This window comes from Epinephelus fuscoguttatus, linkage group LG16 (genome assembly GCF_011397635.1).
Source record: "Epinephelus fuscoguttatus linkage group LG16, E.fuscoguttatus.final_Chr_v1".
Lineage (NCBI taxonomy): Eukaryota > Metazoa > Chordata > Actinopteri > Perciformes > Serranidae > Epinephelus > Epinephelus fuscoguttatus.
Window position 1 is genome coordinate 30,260,830 of NC_064767.1, and position 17,394 is coordinate 30,278,223.

Below are 17,394 nucleotides of genomic sequence, written 5' to 3' on the forward strand. Positions count from 1 at the left end.
TTCTACTCAATACTAATTACTAAAAACTATTAATATTTTTGATGTCACAATTCACCATTTATGTGGAAAAACCTCCCTGATTTTTAGTCAACAAAGTCACCGATACGACAGACTGTTGTAGTTTACGAACAGCACTTGAATGCAGCATAAGCTCTTTGCTAACTCATCCGGCTGTGAGCGTCAAAAGTGCTGCGCTCCTGTTTCTCTATTAGTAGATCTACAAATCAGGCGGTGTCACGCGGACAGTGAGTTAGCATGTAGTCAAACTCCGCCACAGCATTGTCAGATCTACACGTTCAGCCCGCGCGCAGCTTTATGAGCCTGCTGATTACTTCCTGAATCAGGGTTAGCTTGCTGCTGTGTTTGATAGTAGCATGTAGATGAGAGCGGAAGACTCAAAGCAGGCTACTGGAGGTGACTTTCCTGAGTAGCAGACACAAAAAGAGGGCTTTCGGTGAGAGTTTGCCTAGACAACATGGATTACTGGGTGAGTGTCGCTTCACTTTTAGTCTGTTTTTATCAGAGGACGGCGGCAGTGCTGCTACAAGACGCTTTAAGAGGCGAAGACTTGTTTATCAATAGTGAAGTGAGCTAATGAGCCGACTTGTTTTGCTCTCAGGGATGCTCCAAGTCCACAAAGACAGTGTTTGACCGTCACCCTTGATAAGAAAGCCTCACGTCACATAATTTATGGCTGTTTATGAAGAAACACTTCACCTACACTGATACTTTGGCTCCTGAAATGAGACATTTTACATAAGAGGAGTCAGAGTATTATTTCAGACACCTATAATAAGACAATAAAAAAGTGAACAATGGTGCTGCCTAGACATGGCTTCATGTTATCCTTTCATTAAATGAAAATCTGATTTATTTTTTGATGTGGTGCCTGGTTGTAAAGTTTACAGCTCCTTCCTATTGTTTATTGCAGCAGCCAGTGTTTAAAATTAGAGATCCTGTTCATGTTAAACCTGCAGGAAGTTTAAACAAAGCACTAGTCTTAGTACTGCCACCAGAGAGCTATTGAGATTTGTGGGGTTTTCCTTAAAGGAGCAGAATCAAGTTTTCTTTATAGTGGACATTAGACTGAAGACTCAGCACCAGGGGGCAGCTCGTCTGATACACATCTGCTGTCAGTGCAAAATTAACCCCTAAGCTGTCTGTCACAGGGACTCCTCCTGATCAGTTCAAGGAAGAGAAAGAAGAAGTAACTCAAATAGCTTGTTTTCGATTATGCTTTTAATGTCAGTTCCTGTCCCAATAGCACTGAGGCTTTGTAGACATTTAAAGCAGACACCACAGCTGTAATTACTTCCCCCTGAATGATTTCTGGATCTCTGTTTGACTGAAAGCCATTGTGATGTTGTGCTCACAGTTGCTTTTCCCTTGATGTATCCAGGAGCCGCAACCTCACACGCAGTACATTTCCATGAGAACATGACCTCCCCTCTGAGACAACAAAAGCTCTCCTTACAGAATAGTCAAATGTTGTATGAGGGGGAGCAAAGGAATGGGCGTCCACAGCTCAACAATGCATCGGACAATACTGGTACAAGTGTCTTTGTGTGGACTCTGTATAAGTTTTCCTGAGGCAAAGATAGCATTGAATGGTTTGGGCGGACCTGGGGGCGAAATATAGACAGAAAAGTGTTGGATAACAGAGAGAGGCCAGTATCTGAAGGGGCAGACTTGCCTTTTGCACAACTGTAGATAACACAGTTTAATCTGTTCTTTATGACAGTTGCATGACAGCAATCTCTGATGGGCTTTTCACCTGCACTCTACCTGCACATAAAAACATGATCCTGGTCATGAAAGCTCAAGTCAAGCCTCCCAGTCAACATGTTAATGGCTTATTTTCCATTGCTTTCCACCCAGCTCTATGCAGCTGATCTGGCCAAACCTGTATAAGAACATGTTATCCAAACAGGCAGGTATGACAGCTGCAGTGTGGGCAGGGGGGCGGACTCCTGCAGCTCGCTGACAGCCCTCCACTGAAGCCTCATTCACTAAAAACACCTTGTTATTATCATCATCAAACTCTTTATGTACCTGGGGCGTCGGTGGCTTAGTGGTAGAGCAGGCGCCCCATGTACAAGGCTGTTGCCGCAGCAGCCTGGGTTCAACTCCAGCCTGTGGCCCTTTGCTGCGTGTCACTCCCTCTCTCTCTCCCCCTTTCACACTTGTCTGTCCTATCAAATAAAGGCTAAAAATGGCCCAAAAAATATCTTAAAAAAAAAAAAAAAAACTCTTTATGGACCAGTTTCCCCTGTTAGCGGATGATGCTTTGAATAACATAATGAACACAGTGTTTCAATTGCACAAGGGAACTATTATGGGATGTTTATATCAGGCGGCGCAGACTGGGATTACTTAAGATATTGTATTTTGAACCTTAAGCTTTTCTCCATCTGATTGTGGCTGAGGTGAAGAAACAACCTCGTTATCAAGCTGCTTGCTGTTGTGTCATAAAAACACCAGTGTGGAGAAAGATAATGGAAAGAGTTTTGTTGCACTTATGAAATAGCGTTTATAAGTCTGTTACTGTGATTTTGCAGTGATTCAGGCTGGCTTCGATCTTCTCAGCCTGTGAAAACTACTGCATTGACATTCAGACTGACAACATTTCTGCATTTTTTTGGTGATCAGGCGTGGAAATAAATGTGCAAATTGCAAAATATCAGTCATAGTTCTTTTTATTGTGAGATGAACTTCCTGTCATGTGTGATCATGATTGATTGCAAAACATCCCCCCGCAGGCTGGATGTGTTGTTGCTGGTTTGGGTGCAGGGAGGAGTCTGGTAATAGTCGTCTAGGCAGCTCAGAGCATTCTCTCACTCTCACCTGGAGAAGGAAGAGACGACTCTCTGCTGCTGACAGTGTCATTAGCGTGAGGGGGAAGCTGAACTTTGTAGGTCTGACAATGTCTCCAGAAGTAAGTACTTAGTTTTGGGATTTGTGATATTGGCATTGATACACGTATTCATCGTTAATCATACTTGGATTTTCAACATTTTGCATACAATTGTCTTAAATTGGGAGAGATGTATTATTGACTTATAATTACTTTGGTGACATGGACATTTTTAACTTCACTGAAAGTATGCTCACGTGTTGGGGGAAGGGTCTTTGAAAACTTACTTGTCTCTAAAAGTAACTAGTTACAATGTTACTGTTTCTTTAGTGAGTTGATGTATTTTGAGTATTTTTCTGTTTCATGGTGTGTATGTTTTGTGAAATTCAAGACAAATCTCTCTTTGCTGTAATTTCTACTTCGCTGTTTATCTAGCATACTTGTACTGTAGTTTTTTCAGTGAGAAATAAGGCATTTCCAAAGAGGTCATGCAGTCACACTGACTTATTGAATAATCTTTTGCACATCAAGATTTAGGGCTTGATTTTACAGTACTTTATCAGATAGTATGCTGGTGCATTACTGTAATTTAATGTCTAGATAGATACACAGGAACATTTGAAATGCAGGTACACAGATGACACATCTTGTCGTAAGAAACCTAGTAAAAATTCGTTGAATTTGAATCTGTGCCTCATTTTGAAATGAAATGGTCATGATGGTGTCACACAATGTCAGACTTTCATCAGCATAGAGTATGCAGAAAAGCCACTGCTCCACCCAACTCGTTCTTGGCATGGTGCTGAAAACATCAATGAGTCCAAATTGGTAGAAAAAGATTTCCACACACTTACATCTATGCTGTGTCTCACTTTATTGCTGAACTTTCGGTCTATTCGATCTTCATCAGAGCATCAACATAGAGTATGCAATGGTGACTTCCCCATTATTGCAAAGTATATATTATAGGGCCGTGCATTGACCAAAATCTGGTGATGTGATGCGTATCACAATACAGGGCTTACGATTCAATATATTGTGATACTGTGAGCAAGGAGATTTTTTTTTTCAATCTAATCTTAGGAAAATTGTCATAGTGTAAGAACACACCACTATATATATATATATATATATATATATACTGTATATATATAAAATCTGAGTAAAAAAGTTTACTTTTTTTGTACAATCAGAACAGTGAGATCTGCTTATGTATTTATCACAGTCCCTGTAACATGTTAGTGATACATTTATACGTTGGATTGGTAAAAGTGAAATGGCAGAAGACACACTACAACACTGCTGTCAACAACTCAAAATGATCACTGCCACAAATCTTTGCATGTTAACTATTACATAAAAAGCAGTAGTGTTTTTAGAATCGATTCAGTATCACAAAAAATAATACCACCGTACTCAAGTGTATCAGTGTTTTCTTAAACACCCCAAAACTACATTAAACAAATATTTGTAACAGGTCTATTGTGATCTAAGGTTCTTGTGTTCTTAATTAAAAGCAACCATGTTGTAACATACAGTATGCGTGTCTGTGTCCAGAGTGCCTTGGAGGTGTACAAGGAGATGGTCCTGCTGTACCTGGAGGAGGGCCAGCGGCAGGTCAACTTGCGTTGTGCGGACCTGGAGCCATGGCAGATCATTGGAGCGACTGTCCTCACCACATTGGGAGCGGTCTGGATCAAAGGCTTTCTCTTCCAGCAAGAAAGTAATCTTTCACACGAGATGCATGGGTGCAGAGAAGGGGGACTAAATCAGACATGATGAGACATGAAAGGAGTTAACAGCCTCCTGAAATTGTAGAAGTCATGTTCACAAAGCTTTTGAGTTAATGCTCCTATTTGGCCATGTTAACAGTGAGTGAGTTTGACTGCCATACTCTAATCTGTAGTCATATTCTCTGAACTGTCAGGTTTACTGATAATCTACTGGATGGTATCTTAAAATGTGGTCTGAGCAGTTACGTGAATAGATTTTTGATAAAAACCTATTGTTAAAGTTTCACTGGTGCTCCACAGTTATTATCTCCTAGCACAGTACTTGTCCCTCTTGTATGTCTGACTAAGTGAATACCTTCAAATCAACAAGACTTTCTAGATCTGCTATCAATCAATCAGTGGTTGGATCCCTTAGCAACAAGGTCAGCTCCGCCCGTCCTACTTCAGCTCTTAGAGAGTGAAAGTTGGTCAGATTGAGGCTTTTTGAAGAAAACTGCACATCTTCAGTGCCTTCAGGGTCAGCATTAAATGCTTTGTGAATATGGCTCCGATTTTCACTGAGCACGTCTTGTCTTGACGCGTGATTATAGGTCATAGTCAGCTGTTTAATGTTTGTGGTTGATTGTGTGCCAGCCTTTCACCACAGCTGCAGCCTTGTGTTTTTGGCTAATAGGTCTCTCGTCCCGAATCAAGAAGCTGTGTTTTCGACTCATCAGAAAAATACCCTTTGTTGGCGCAACAGTAAGTATCAGTGGTGAATGTGTTCCTTCTTTTCCCAGCAGATGTGCACTGACTCTGGCGTCTAAGACTCTTATGAGTCACTCTTGGATGACTGAGTACAGCGTGCAGGGGGAAAGGGGGGGGGGGGGGGTCAGACCTTTGGCACACTTAACATCACGCACTGGTGATAACATTCAGTTACTTCTGGTCATTATGTCACCAACGGAGAGCTCACTTTCGGGCTTTATCAAAAATTTACACAGACTGTTGATAAAACAGTGGACATGTTGTCATGTTCAGTCTGAAACACAGTTACCTCACATTCCCTTATTTTAGGGAATAAGGGGTAATGTACAGCGAGCAGGTCATTATTGCAAAATGAACCCTGACAGGGTGATACAGGTCTTATCTCACCCTATAGCGTGTCAGCCCCCTTAGTCCTCCATGTTAAAATGTCCAACTTACAGCCTTGGTGAATTTTATATAACTCACCCGTTTAAATCTTATTAAGGCTTAAAGTTACGCATATTTAAGGGCGTGGCCACTTTGAGTTACAGGTGGGTGCCTGTTAGTTTTATAACGTAACCATGGTGTAACCCCAGATATACAGAGTATCGGTGTACCTGTAGCTGCTGCTACATCAGTGTGTTTCCAGTCCCTTAAAGTTAATTTAATGATTTGGTCGCATAAAAAAATTAAGTGTTGTACTGAAAAAGCTAGCAAAAAATAGCATTAGCATTATCACAGTTAATCATAGCTGTAAATGTAACATGCTAACCAAGCTGTCAGATGGCATTAGGGTAAGCTCCATCCTCTCATCCAAATATGGTCACTTCCGGCTCCAAAAATCCAAAATGGCGATGGTTAAAATGCCAGTCTGGAGGCTTCAAAACGGGAGTCCACAAACCAATGGGCGACATCACTGAAGCTATGCCCAATATTTTATACAGTCTATGGCTTCACTTTACCTCGCTTTTTACATGTTTGCCTACTAAAGAAATCAATACTGTAACACAAAATATAGATTTTAAAACAATTTAATTTATTCAAACATGATTTTATACCTTCCACCAGTCTATGATCAGAACTGTGTCCATAGCAACAGTCTGTTATTTATAGCAGTGCTCTGTTATTCAGAAATTACAGACCATAGAATGCCATAAATGACCAATCAGAACCAAATACTCAACAAAGCCGTGTAATAACACGCTTTACTTTACTGTTGTTTTTACTGCATACTGAGACAGTCGATGCCTATAAAGTAACTCTCTCCTCTTTTTTATGACAGATTCAGAGTCAGCTCAACAAGGCTCTAGATGACATGTCTGCTAGCCTGTGTACTCTGAAGGAGGGGATGAGCTACACCAAACAGCTGCCCTCTAAAGGCCTCTCTCAGAGCCAAGTGCTGGACAAAATCAGAGAGTACGAGACTCTAAGTAAGTCATCAGTCATCCCTGAGCTCCATTATCTGTATAGGTGACTTCCTGTAGAGGATTTCTAGTCCTCATTACTGATAGGAAACTTTGAGGTCTCATTTAATATTGAAAAGTAATGTCTTGTGTCATTGCAGATGAGGTGCAGTGGGAGAAAGGATGTGTTTCCGGTGCAGTATACTGGGGAGATGAATCACTGACTAATCTCCTGGTGAAGGTATGCATCTTTCTCTGGACTTTCCAAGCAAGATTAGTCACATAAATACATTTTGGTGTTGGCGACAGTAAAATTGAATGAATTGTTTTTTGTTTCTATTTTGCACTTTTTGACAAACAACTCTTGTTCACTCCTTTTAAAAGAGACAACTGTGACCCTGGTGTGTGTGTGTGTGTGTGTGTGAGTAATTATCTTAACTTCTTTTGGCACTCTCTTCCTTGCCATTTGTTCCTAGGTATATGGAGATTTTGCGTGGAGCAACCCACTTCACCCAGACATCTTTCCTGGCGTGAGAAAGATGGAGGCAGAGGTTGTCAGAATGGCGTGCACACTTTTCCATGGTGGACCGAATGCCTGTGGCACGGTGAGTTATCATAAACATATGCTCAAAAATCGTCTAAGCTGAGGATGGATGGATCCAAAGCATTTCAACAACTCTCTGCCTTTGTGTCCAGGTTACCTCAGGGGGAACTGAGAGCATCCTGATGGCCTGCAAGGCGTACAGAGACATGGCGTATGAGCGTGGTGTCAAATACCCTGAAATGTAAGATGAGCTTTATGAGATATGGTTGATGAGTAATTCTGAGTTGTGTTTTTGTTCAGTGCTTTTATCTTTGTCAGGTCTTAGTATAGCCATGAGGAGGTTTTGGTTGGGACCATTTATGGGCAGTTAGTGTTTTTTTTTGTACTGCAGCAACAAATTTACACAATCAGGTTCAGAGGATTGTCTTTCATTTAATCTATGAACGGTTGCTGTTCCTTGTTAAAGGTTTCACTCTTGTTTGTTAACCAATGTGTGATATTCTTTGGTGGTATAGCATTAGTAATTCCACATTCAAACAGGGTACAGGATTTTCTTATTTCCATTTCAGTGTGACATATTTTTTGGCTGTAATCAAGATTTTTGCAAGCTCAATAGTGGTGCCATGACTACAGTTTAACTTGGTGAAGTGTTGCCCAGATGACAAATTCAGTTTGCCAACTTCCTTTAGTTCTAACACCAAATTAAAAATGTATCTCATCTCTTGTACTTGTCAACCATGAATAACATGATGTGGCAGTATTGTTCTTAATCATGGTCTTGCCAGTGAAGAGAATGAATATAAGACATTTTAAAGTGGCAATCTTAAAGATTTTAGTCCTGGCTGATTTTTGCAACACTCATAGTTACTGGTGGTAACAGTGCGTGTGGTTAAATACTACACGTCACAGAGATCTGGAGGTAACAAAACAAACTACTGTAATTTTAATAAAGAAGTCAGGCAATAATTGGCTCTTTTCCACCACTCTGAGCAACCATGATCTGATTTTACACTGCACACAGCATGAGTCTACGGACAGCAGGGAACAGTAAAAGTAAAAGTTGGTTACCTTGCTCAGTCTTAGGTATGCAGCCTGCAGCTCTTTGTTTAACAGCTCACTGTGGCTGCTCTTCCTTGTACAGTTGCTCCCTGCAACACTTCAAATAAATCCACTGTCAAAAAGTGACAGAAATTACTGTTGTCTTGTTGTACAGGCATTTTTTTGAAGAAAAATGTTGGAAAGGGCAAAACTCACTGAAAAACAAGCATTTCCTGTGACAACTCCACAATAACTCGTGTTTGGCTAGTTTTAATGTGAAGCTGCAGCAGTAGGAAGTGTTCGATTTGGGGGCGTCGGTAGTGTAGTGGATAGTGCCAGCGCCCCATGTACAGAGGTGATGCCTCGCTGCAGCGGTCGCAGGTTCGACTCCGGCTTGCAACCATTTGCTGCATGTCACTCCCCCACTCTCTCTCTCTCACCCCATTTCACTCTGTCCTGTTCATTAAAGGCAAAAGTCCAAAAAAAAAAGGAAGTGTTCAAAAGTGTTTGATTTGTATTAACCTAACAAAGCTTTGTTTTTCTTTTTTTTTTTTCCAAAAATGTCGCCCTCGACAAAACTGCACATATAAAAATATTGCATTGTTTAAATCACTGGGCCATAGACTTAATCACCACTGTGTTATTGCATTTAGTGATAGATTGCGACCTTACAGGAGATTATTACTTTAAGGCTTGTTCTTCACTGCGTTTTCCACAGAGGTGCTAACATTATTTTTGTGTTGTCGTCTTTGTGCAGTCTTGCACCTGTGAGCGTCCACGCAGCCTTTGACAAAGCAGCACATTACTTTGGGATGAAGCTTGTTCACATTCCCCTCGACAAGAAAACCATGAAAGTAGATGTGAAGGTGAGAATACAGTAGACACAAACAGTATGTGCTACTTGACTGCTATTCTTAGACACTGGTTATTCCCATATTGTTTATTCTTTTTCAAGGCTATGAGGAGAGCCATCAGCAAGAACACTGCCATGCTTGTGTGCTCAGCGCCTCAGTTTCCTCATGGAATAATGGATCCCATTGAGGAAGTAGCCAAGGTCAGAAGTGATACATTTTTTCTCTAGAACGGGTCTGAGATGAAAACAGGGAAGTCAAATCTGTGACACTTTCCCTTGGTGTGTTCCAGCTGGCTGTGCGCTACAACCTCCCGCTGCATGTGGATGCTTGTCTGGGAGGGTTTCTCATTGTCTTCATGGCCAAGGCTGGTTACCCACTCGCCCCATTCGACTTCAGGGTAAAAGGTGTCACCAGCATCTCTGCAGACACCCACAAGGTAAGGAGTGGTTTTTAATTTCCTTCAAACCAAGTACACAAGGTTTTAAAAAAAATGATATGACAAATCCAGGAAATAGACATTTCAGAGCAATAGTCATGGAATTTAAAGTGACAGTTCACCCGAAAAACCAAAAACACTTTCTATTTGCTATTTATCAGTCTAGATTGTTTTGGTGTGAGTTGCCGTGTGTTGGAGATATAGGCCGTAGAGATGTCTCACTTCTTTCCAGTAGGGATGCACCGAAATAAAAATTTGTGGCCGAAGCCGAATAATATTAAACGCTTGGCCGAATACCGAGTACCGAATAGTGAATATTGTTGTTTAGTTTTTCATTAGTTTTTGCATATGAACCCCCTCCAGATTAGTGTTGTCACGGTACCAAAATTGGATCCCACTGTACGATACCAATGAAAATATCATGGTTCTGAGTAGTATCACGATACCACAGCGAAAATAAGGCAGATGTGCCTTTTGTCATTTATGAAAAGATAAATCACTTTTCTGTTATAGGCTACATCAATGATATTTCAATGGAATAAATTACTTATTGACTTATTCATACTTCAAAAACAGCATCAATGAGTGATTAACATAGGGGGGATTAAAATAAAATAAATAAATAAAATACGAATCAACCAGCCACCCTCCTCCCCTAACAAGTCCCTTCATAAGTAAAGAACAGTCCCTAAAGTGCGGTGAGGTTTGTGGGCCGTGAGCGGCTCATTTCTCCTCTGATACGTCACATACCTGTGTTCGGCTGGCTCGGCTGTTCAGGTACTTCTGGGCAGTCCACACGCCAAGAAGAGGATATTATTGGAGCCGACTTATCCGTCGCCGGTAAGCCGATGGCGGCCGTATTTGACAGGAAAACATTCTTGTCTGTGTCTGTGACCCCCATTCAACCCACAATTGGTGGGATTCGCCTTTCGTTTCTGCTGCTGGTTGAAATCTGTAGGCTGCTCGCACAGCGTGCTGAATGATTTAAGCCAATTTTGCTCGCTCAAAACTATTTTTAGTCGCAAATGCGAGTGCAGTGATGGACGGATCGCCACACTGCCGACATTTTACTCTGCGCGTCACGGCACGCTGTTTGATTGCGTTATCAAAACACGCCGCTATTATTCGGCCTTGCTTTTAACTTATTCCACTGAATACCGAATGTGTGTTTTTTTGCAATATTCGGCCCAGTATATTCGGTTACCGAATATTCGGTGCATCCCTACTTTCCAGTATAATGGAACCAAATGGCACTCATGCTTGTGGTGCTCAAACCGCAAAAGAATACGTTTGAACAACTCAACAGCAATTTCACTCTCCAGAAATAATCACATGGTCCAGAAATAATGACATGGCTACTCAAGATAATCCACAGACCTTGTTGTGAGCTGTTTTCTATCAAACTACACCCACTCACTTTATCACTGAGCAGAAAGAAGTGTGCAGTCTTAACTGACTCCAGGCCATACTTTTATAGTTATTCTCATACTGCATTGTCTGTGTGTGTGTGTGTGTGTGTGTGTGTGTGTGTGTGTGTGTTTGTGTCCCTGCTTTCCTCTCCAGTATGGTTATGCCCCTAAAGGTTCCTCAGTGATCCTCTACAGTGATAAAAAGTACCGTCACTACCAGTACTTTGTAGCTCCTGACTGGCAGGGGGGAATCTACGCCTCGCCTTCCATTGCAGGCTCCAGGCCTGGAGGAATCATTGCCGCCTGCTGGGCGACCATGATGCACATGGGAGAGAATGGATACATCGATGCCACGAAGAAGATCATCAGCACAGCACGCAAAATCAAGAAAGAGTGAGATACTCACGCGTATCGACAGTCAAACAGCGAAGATGTGTTCATTTACAGTATCATGTCCAACATTTAAATTACATTTTGTTGTTTTTTTGAATGACAGGATCAGCAAGATAAAAGGCGTGTTTGTGTTTGGGGATCCAGAGGTGTCAGTGGTGGCAATAGGCTCAGATGTTTTTGATATTTTCCGTCTGTCTAATGCGCTGACGTCAAAGGGCTGGAATCTGAACACGTTGCAGTTCCCATCCAGGTACATATTAAAAAAATATATCAATTGAAATAAAAAGTAATATGATGATAAGTAAGTCAGGAGTGTAACAACTATATGGTCTTCTCTCTCTCTTACAGCATCCACATCTGTTGCACAGTTCTGCACACACAGCTGGGCGTTGCTGATCGGTTTGTGCGTGATGTCAAAGAGCAGGTTGCTATCATCCTCAAGAACCCCCAAGAGAAAACCACAGGAATGGTGAGCCAGCTCTGCTTACACACCTGTTGACTTTGCATCCATACACTGAATATACAGTATGTGTAACTAGTACATTCATATGTAAGTAATCCCTAAAAGAACAGCTATGTGTGCATTTGATTTCATGCTGAGGGAGTTTTTATCATCTCATCTCAAGATATACAAGGACACCAAAAAAGATGGCACTAAAGAAGTAGATGAATGAGTGCTTTGTGAATTTATTAGAATTAGCCTGACAACATTATGTCAAGGATCTCTAAGGAGATAGACCTTTTTGTTAAAGAGTAAGATCCTTTTTGTTTATCCAGAAACAGCCCCAAAATAGCCATCGCCACTCCATTTATATAAACAGTAATTTTAGTGTGTATAAAGCCAGCATGTTTTCACATCTAACTGGGTGAATTAAGGGTTTTTTCAATTTAACTAGAGTTGGTGCTTGTGGAACAGTGGAAAAAGGAACAAGATGAGTTTTCTGAGTTTTATTTAGTTTAATTTGCTATAGCCATTTTGGGGCTGTTTCTGGATAAACAAAAATAACCTTACTCTTGAACAACAAGGTCTACCTCTGTAGGGAACCGTTACATAATATTGTCAGACACTTAGAATACCAATCTGAGCCTGTCAGTGACAAAAACAAGCACTTTTAGTGGACGGAATCTGATGGTGTGCATATGCCTTGAGTTGTCATGTTACAGCCTGTTTTGCAGCTGCTGGCTGCAGCGCTTTCGTGCAATACTGGACCCGTTATAAAAAACTGTTTCCATTAGTCATTTACACACAAATACGTGGGAGAATAGGGTCCAGGTTGAAAAATACCAAAGTTACCCTTACCTTAACTTGTATAACACCCTGCAGGATCTTAAGGACTGAGTCCACTTCGAAAATAGCATTTTTATTTTTAATTTTTAAAAATGCTGAAAAAAGACTGTGATATCTTCAGTGCAGCTACAATAGAGTATGATATCGTAGTCTATCTAAAGTAATAATAGTAAATGACACTTTGTGATGTTAGCTCAGACTCTATAACTCACCATTTTGATTTGATGTTCCACAATCACACAGAGTTTCCTGTTATCTTTTGAAGCAACATGTTGTCAGTCTATCACACAGATGATTGCTGAAAAATGTAAACCTACAGTCAATTTACAGTACTGTTTCCAGTTCAGCTGACCTGTATGTCTTTAAACTGTAGGAGGAAATCAAGGAACGCAATTGAGAGAATCCTGTTAGTGTGTTGTTGTGTATTCAACCAGTGCATCTATCATTAAGCCAAGTGTGAGATGACAAACCACGTGAAATATGTTTGCCAGTCTCTCTTGTTTATACTGCTGTTGGTACACGTGGCATTTTGTTATTGTGCTGCACAACCTGTCAATTGAACAACACGTGCTGTTTGGTGTGTCAGTTTTGAATGGAAGGAAACTCCACCCAACATGCACAAACCTGCCCTGTGCCAGTCAGGTTTCCAACGAGCACATCTGTGAGTGAAGCGTCACCTTCAGTTGAATAAAAGAGAACAGAGGCCACACATGAACCAAAATCTCAGTGAAAAAAAATCCTGAAATAACAGTAAAATATAAAAATATCGGTATACAATAAATAATCTAGTTAACACATTTGAGTTTATTTTAAATTTCTTTATGAAGTGTACTATTTCTTCCTTCATTAATTATTTGACAATTACTTCACTTATTTCATTAGGACACAGCACATGGAGACAATTCAGGTACCTTAAAACTGTTAGCACCTGATTGCCACAATTTTTTCAAAAATCTTAGTCTTTCTCTGAGTTATAACTCAGTCAGCTCTGAACACACAGATATGAAACACGTATTTTTTGATTCAGTGTGTAGAACACTTTCAATATCATCATATCTGCCACGTGTCCATCATGAATAAAGTTCCATAAATCTTAGAATCATAGGGGGGAAAAAAACATTATAACCCCAGAACTTGCTTGAGAATCATCAGGTTTTAACGTTATATTCAGTCTAAAAATAATCCAGTGATAGTTGTCTGTACATCTGTGGGTACACTGCACACAGACATTGCTAATACCTAATTCAGCATCCTTCAAATATTGACACAAAAATGTTGTCAAGTTATAACACACATCTTACTTATTAACTCCATATAAAATCATACTTCATGCTTACCTTCCCCAAAGCTTTAAGGGAACTGTAGTTTGGAAACTTAGGGCATGGTTATCTACGGAATTGAAGTAAGACAAAGATTAACAGTGACATTGATAAATATTAAATTTTTTTTCCTGCTTTTGTCTGATGGGAATTTTGCACTGTCTGACTTTAAAAACCACTGGGCAAACACAGTGACTCTCCATCTATAATATATGTACACCAATCAATAAATAACGTTGATTATGTTGTTACAATGCACATCAAGTGGTGTCCATATGAATGTCAGGACCAAAGATTTTCCAGCAAAACACTGGATTTTAGCAAATGATCAATGGTATTCACTTCACCCACCAGTAGCTGTAATGTTTTGGATGATCGGTGTACACAGCTCAGAGGAAATCTGTTCTCTGTGGGTTTTTAAAAGGTATGCTGGGAGATGTAGGAAAAAAAATCAAGGAAGTGCAACTATTGAAGGAAGGTTTATAAGAAAAGTAAATCATCAACCATTTCCTGAATTTCTCAGCACACCACACCAACACCACAGACTGGTGACAGTCTATAAGTGTAAATGAAGCGTGTGTTTTTCTTTGGCTACTGTGCACTTGTGAACTCACCTGTGTCTTCCTGTTGTTTCAGGGAGCAATCTACGGCATGGCCCAGTCTATCCCAGACAGATCCATGGTGACGGAAATCTCCCGAGGTTTCCTGGATTGTCTCTACAGCACTGAGGTGTCAAACATCAGCCACATGAACGGTAATGGCAAAGCCCACTGAGGCAGGATCGGGCCAGGAGGGCCCGACCCCACCGCACACAGGGAAACACGCTCGCCTCCTCCCAGAGCTCTGAGCTAATTGCTCAACAGTTGCCTTATCTTGCATACCTACACCATATGGAAAACATCTGCAAAGATCTTTTGAAGCACAAGCCATTGTCATTTTAATCAGCCCAGAGGGAAATTGCTCCTAACACTTACCCTCAGTGGCACAGAGAAAAAATGACTGGTTCCAAACGAGTTTTAGTGTTCTCATTTGATTTTGTTAATGTAGTGGAAGTGTGTGTGTTTGTTTTTCATTTGTTTTAAAAGTTCATTTCAATTTTAGCTTTTGTTGAATGCATATGTCTGTCATAATTTCTACTGATTACAAAGCAAAACCATTCCTTTTTTTTAATTTTTACTGCCGCAACATTTCAGCTTGTTGCCATCACCACTTCACTATCTGTGATGACTCCGCAAAAACACAGACCACTGAAAGCTTTTTAGAAACGCTGTGCTGCCCTCTAGCATGAAACCTGATGTACTGCTTTAAAATGGCTCTACACGTGGAGGCCGGCCGAAGGTGAAGTTATCATTATCATGTAGCAGTTCTCTGGAAGACAGCATTTTTAATGTAAAAGCACTGCAATGGCCTGACGAGAACATATCAGGGTTATCTGTGAATCACTTGAAACAACAAATTCCGATGTTATCATTAGAAGTTTGTCTGTAAGCATGAACATGCATGTCTTTGTTAGCACTTAGTATGACGACATTCATTTTGTTTTAAGTCTGCATTCGTGGTCCATCTATCATGGTTGGATTTGTAGACAGAGGGAGAGTGATTCAGATAATGGGAGTTTTAATGTCATTAATAGTCAATAAAATTGTCTTTAAAGTTTAAATAAGGGAGAAGTTTTAACCAGACCATGAATACTTTAAAAGCAGCTTGTGGAATCCAAATCTTATTAACCACTTTGGTTATTTTTGGGATCGCTTTTCAGATTTGGAAAAGGACTTCCACACAGAAGCTGGCTTGTTAAGTAAAGCAATGAAAATTAACGTCTTTTAACAGACTGGACTGAAGACTGTTCCGACCCTTGTCTACTGTATGTTGTCATGAAGCAAAAAACGTAATACTGGCTCTACTCCGTAGAGTCACCTGTGTACCACCTTGTTTTAATCATTTGTCTCCTAATTCAATCTACCTCAGTTTCTACTCAGTACAAATGTCACTATTCATCCACTGAAACGTATTCTAACAGGGCGACTTTTTTTTGTTTCATTTCTAACATCAACTTATTATGGCATTTGACAAACTGTACGAAAGTGTTCTTAGATAAACTGATACTGAAAGGAAACAGATCCACTGTGATGGTGGTTTTAGATCCACAGACTGACAGATTTGATAGTTTTATGTTGGGACAAACCCACTCTCTGCCCTGTCTGAATGTGCATATATTTAGTAAATATCCATTCAGCAGGATACTTACACATTTACTAACAGGTTGACAACTTAGCGATGCATTCTGTAACACCAAAACAAACTTGTCTTGTTCTCTTTGCTTTCTTAATATTGCTTGTTGACATTGTATTTCCATGAAATTATTTCCATGTTTGTGCAATACATAACTTTTCCTTTTGTGAAGTTATACCAATGGGAATGCTCTGCTATAAATTTTTAAGAGATAAGTCATCAGAAGCATAGTGTTGAATGACAGCATATCGGCATTGTTAGTGTAATTTAACCATTTGTGCGACCACTGGGTGTTTATTAATCACTTAATTTGTGAGTCCTCTTTGTGAGTGTTTATGTTTTTGCATACTGAGCAGTTCAAGAAGAGATTAGACATGAATGTATGTAGGTTTTTTTTTCCATCTTCTAGTCAGCACCTGGTTAAATAAGACAGGACTTAATGTCCTCAAACTCGTCATGTGTCCATCCATCCATTTTCAGATCATATACCCAGTGACAGGGTGTAGAAACCTGTGCCCATGCAAAAAAAGACTTTTCCAACATGACTCATTCTGTTTGCTTTTGAGAAATATCCTCAAAAATTGTGGTGATTGAATGGCCAAGAAATCTCTTGTGAATAAAAATATTTAATGCAAATTCCTCTTTAAGCATTAAGTGAAAGTGACCACAGACTGTAAGAGAAAATCTAAATTGTGTCGTTGCAGTTTGGTGACATAATGTAGCAATAATGAGCGTTCACCTCTGTGCCTTCAGAGGTTTGAACTCATGACGTCAATAGAAGATTTACTCTGTAACATCCTCAGGGATTTGGCTTCATAACAGTGAAATCATTAAGGTCCACTGGTTTTTCAAACACACATGAGGAGGACAAAGCAGCGGGGGTACTATTGCATTATACTGTACTGTGTTTTTGACTTGTCCACCCCTGTACACAGTCATATGAGGTTCTGAATGTACAAGGCTCAAAGATTTGTGCTCATGTCAGCGTGCATTCTTGTTTACCAGATTTATTTTGAGCTAGGAAGCACCTGCTTGTTCCTCCCAGCAAACATGTTAACCCACTCCAGGGAGTTACCACAGTCACGCTCTTGGCTGACCACAGCAGATGGTCATTGTGTTTTCAATAAAATGCATTCAGTCTGATGAGAAAATCAGTTTCTGCTCT

At 40.3% G+C, this 17,394-nt stretch overlaps 1 protein-coding gene across 2 annotated transcripts; it reads left to right on the forward strand.

Annotated features, from left to right (window-relative positions):
- Nucleotides 1-330: 330 nt before the first annotated feature.
- On the forward strand, nt 331-17,380 carry sgpl1 (sphingosine-1-phosphate lyase 1). Of its 2 annotated transcripts, none has more exons than XM_049599855.1 (14): nt 331-487; nt 4,412-4,577; nt 5,261-5,328; nt 6,596-6,743; nt 6,878-6,957; nt 7,193-7,321; nt 7,413-7,501; nt 9,056-9,164; nt 9,254-9,352; nt 9,442-9,588; nt 11,152-11,390; nt 11,494-11,640; nt 11,739-11,859; nt 14,634-17,380. In XM_049599855.1, the coding sequence occupies exons 1-14, from the start codon at nt 476-478 to the stop codon at nt 14,769-14,771; spliced, it is 1,692 nt and encodes a 563-aa protein (XP_049455812.1). In that variant the 5' UTR covers nt 331-475; the 3' UTR covers nt 14,772-17,380. The 2 variants fall into 2 exon arrangements, with proteins under 2 accessions (XP_049455812.1, XP_049455811.1); XM_049599854.1 differs by lacking the exon at nt 331-487 and adding an exon at nt 2,780-2,935.
- The last annotated feature ends 14 nt before the right edge of the window (nt 17,381-17,394 follow it).

Coding starts and splice junctions, on each gene's coding strand:
- sgpl1 (XM_049599855.1), top strand. Junction 4,578..5,260: donor CTTTCTCTTCCAGCAAGAAA/GTAATCTTTCAC, acceptor TTTGGCTAATAG/GTCTCTCGTCCCGAATCAAG. Junction 6,958..7,192: donor TGACTAATCTCCTGGTGAAG/GTATGCATCTTT, acceptor ATTTGTTCCTAG/GTATATGGAGATTTTGCGTG.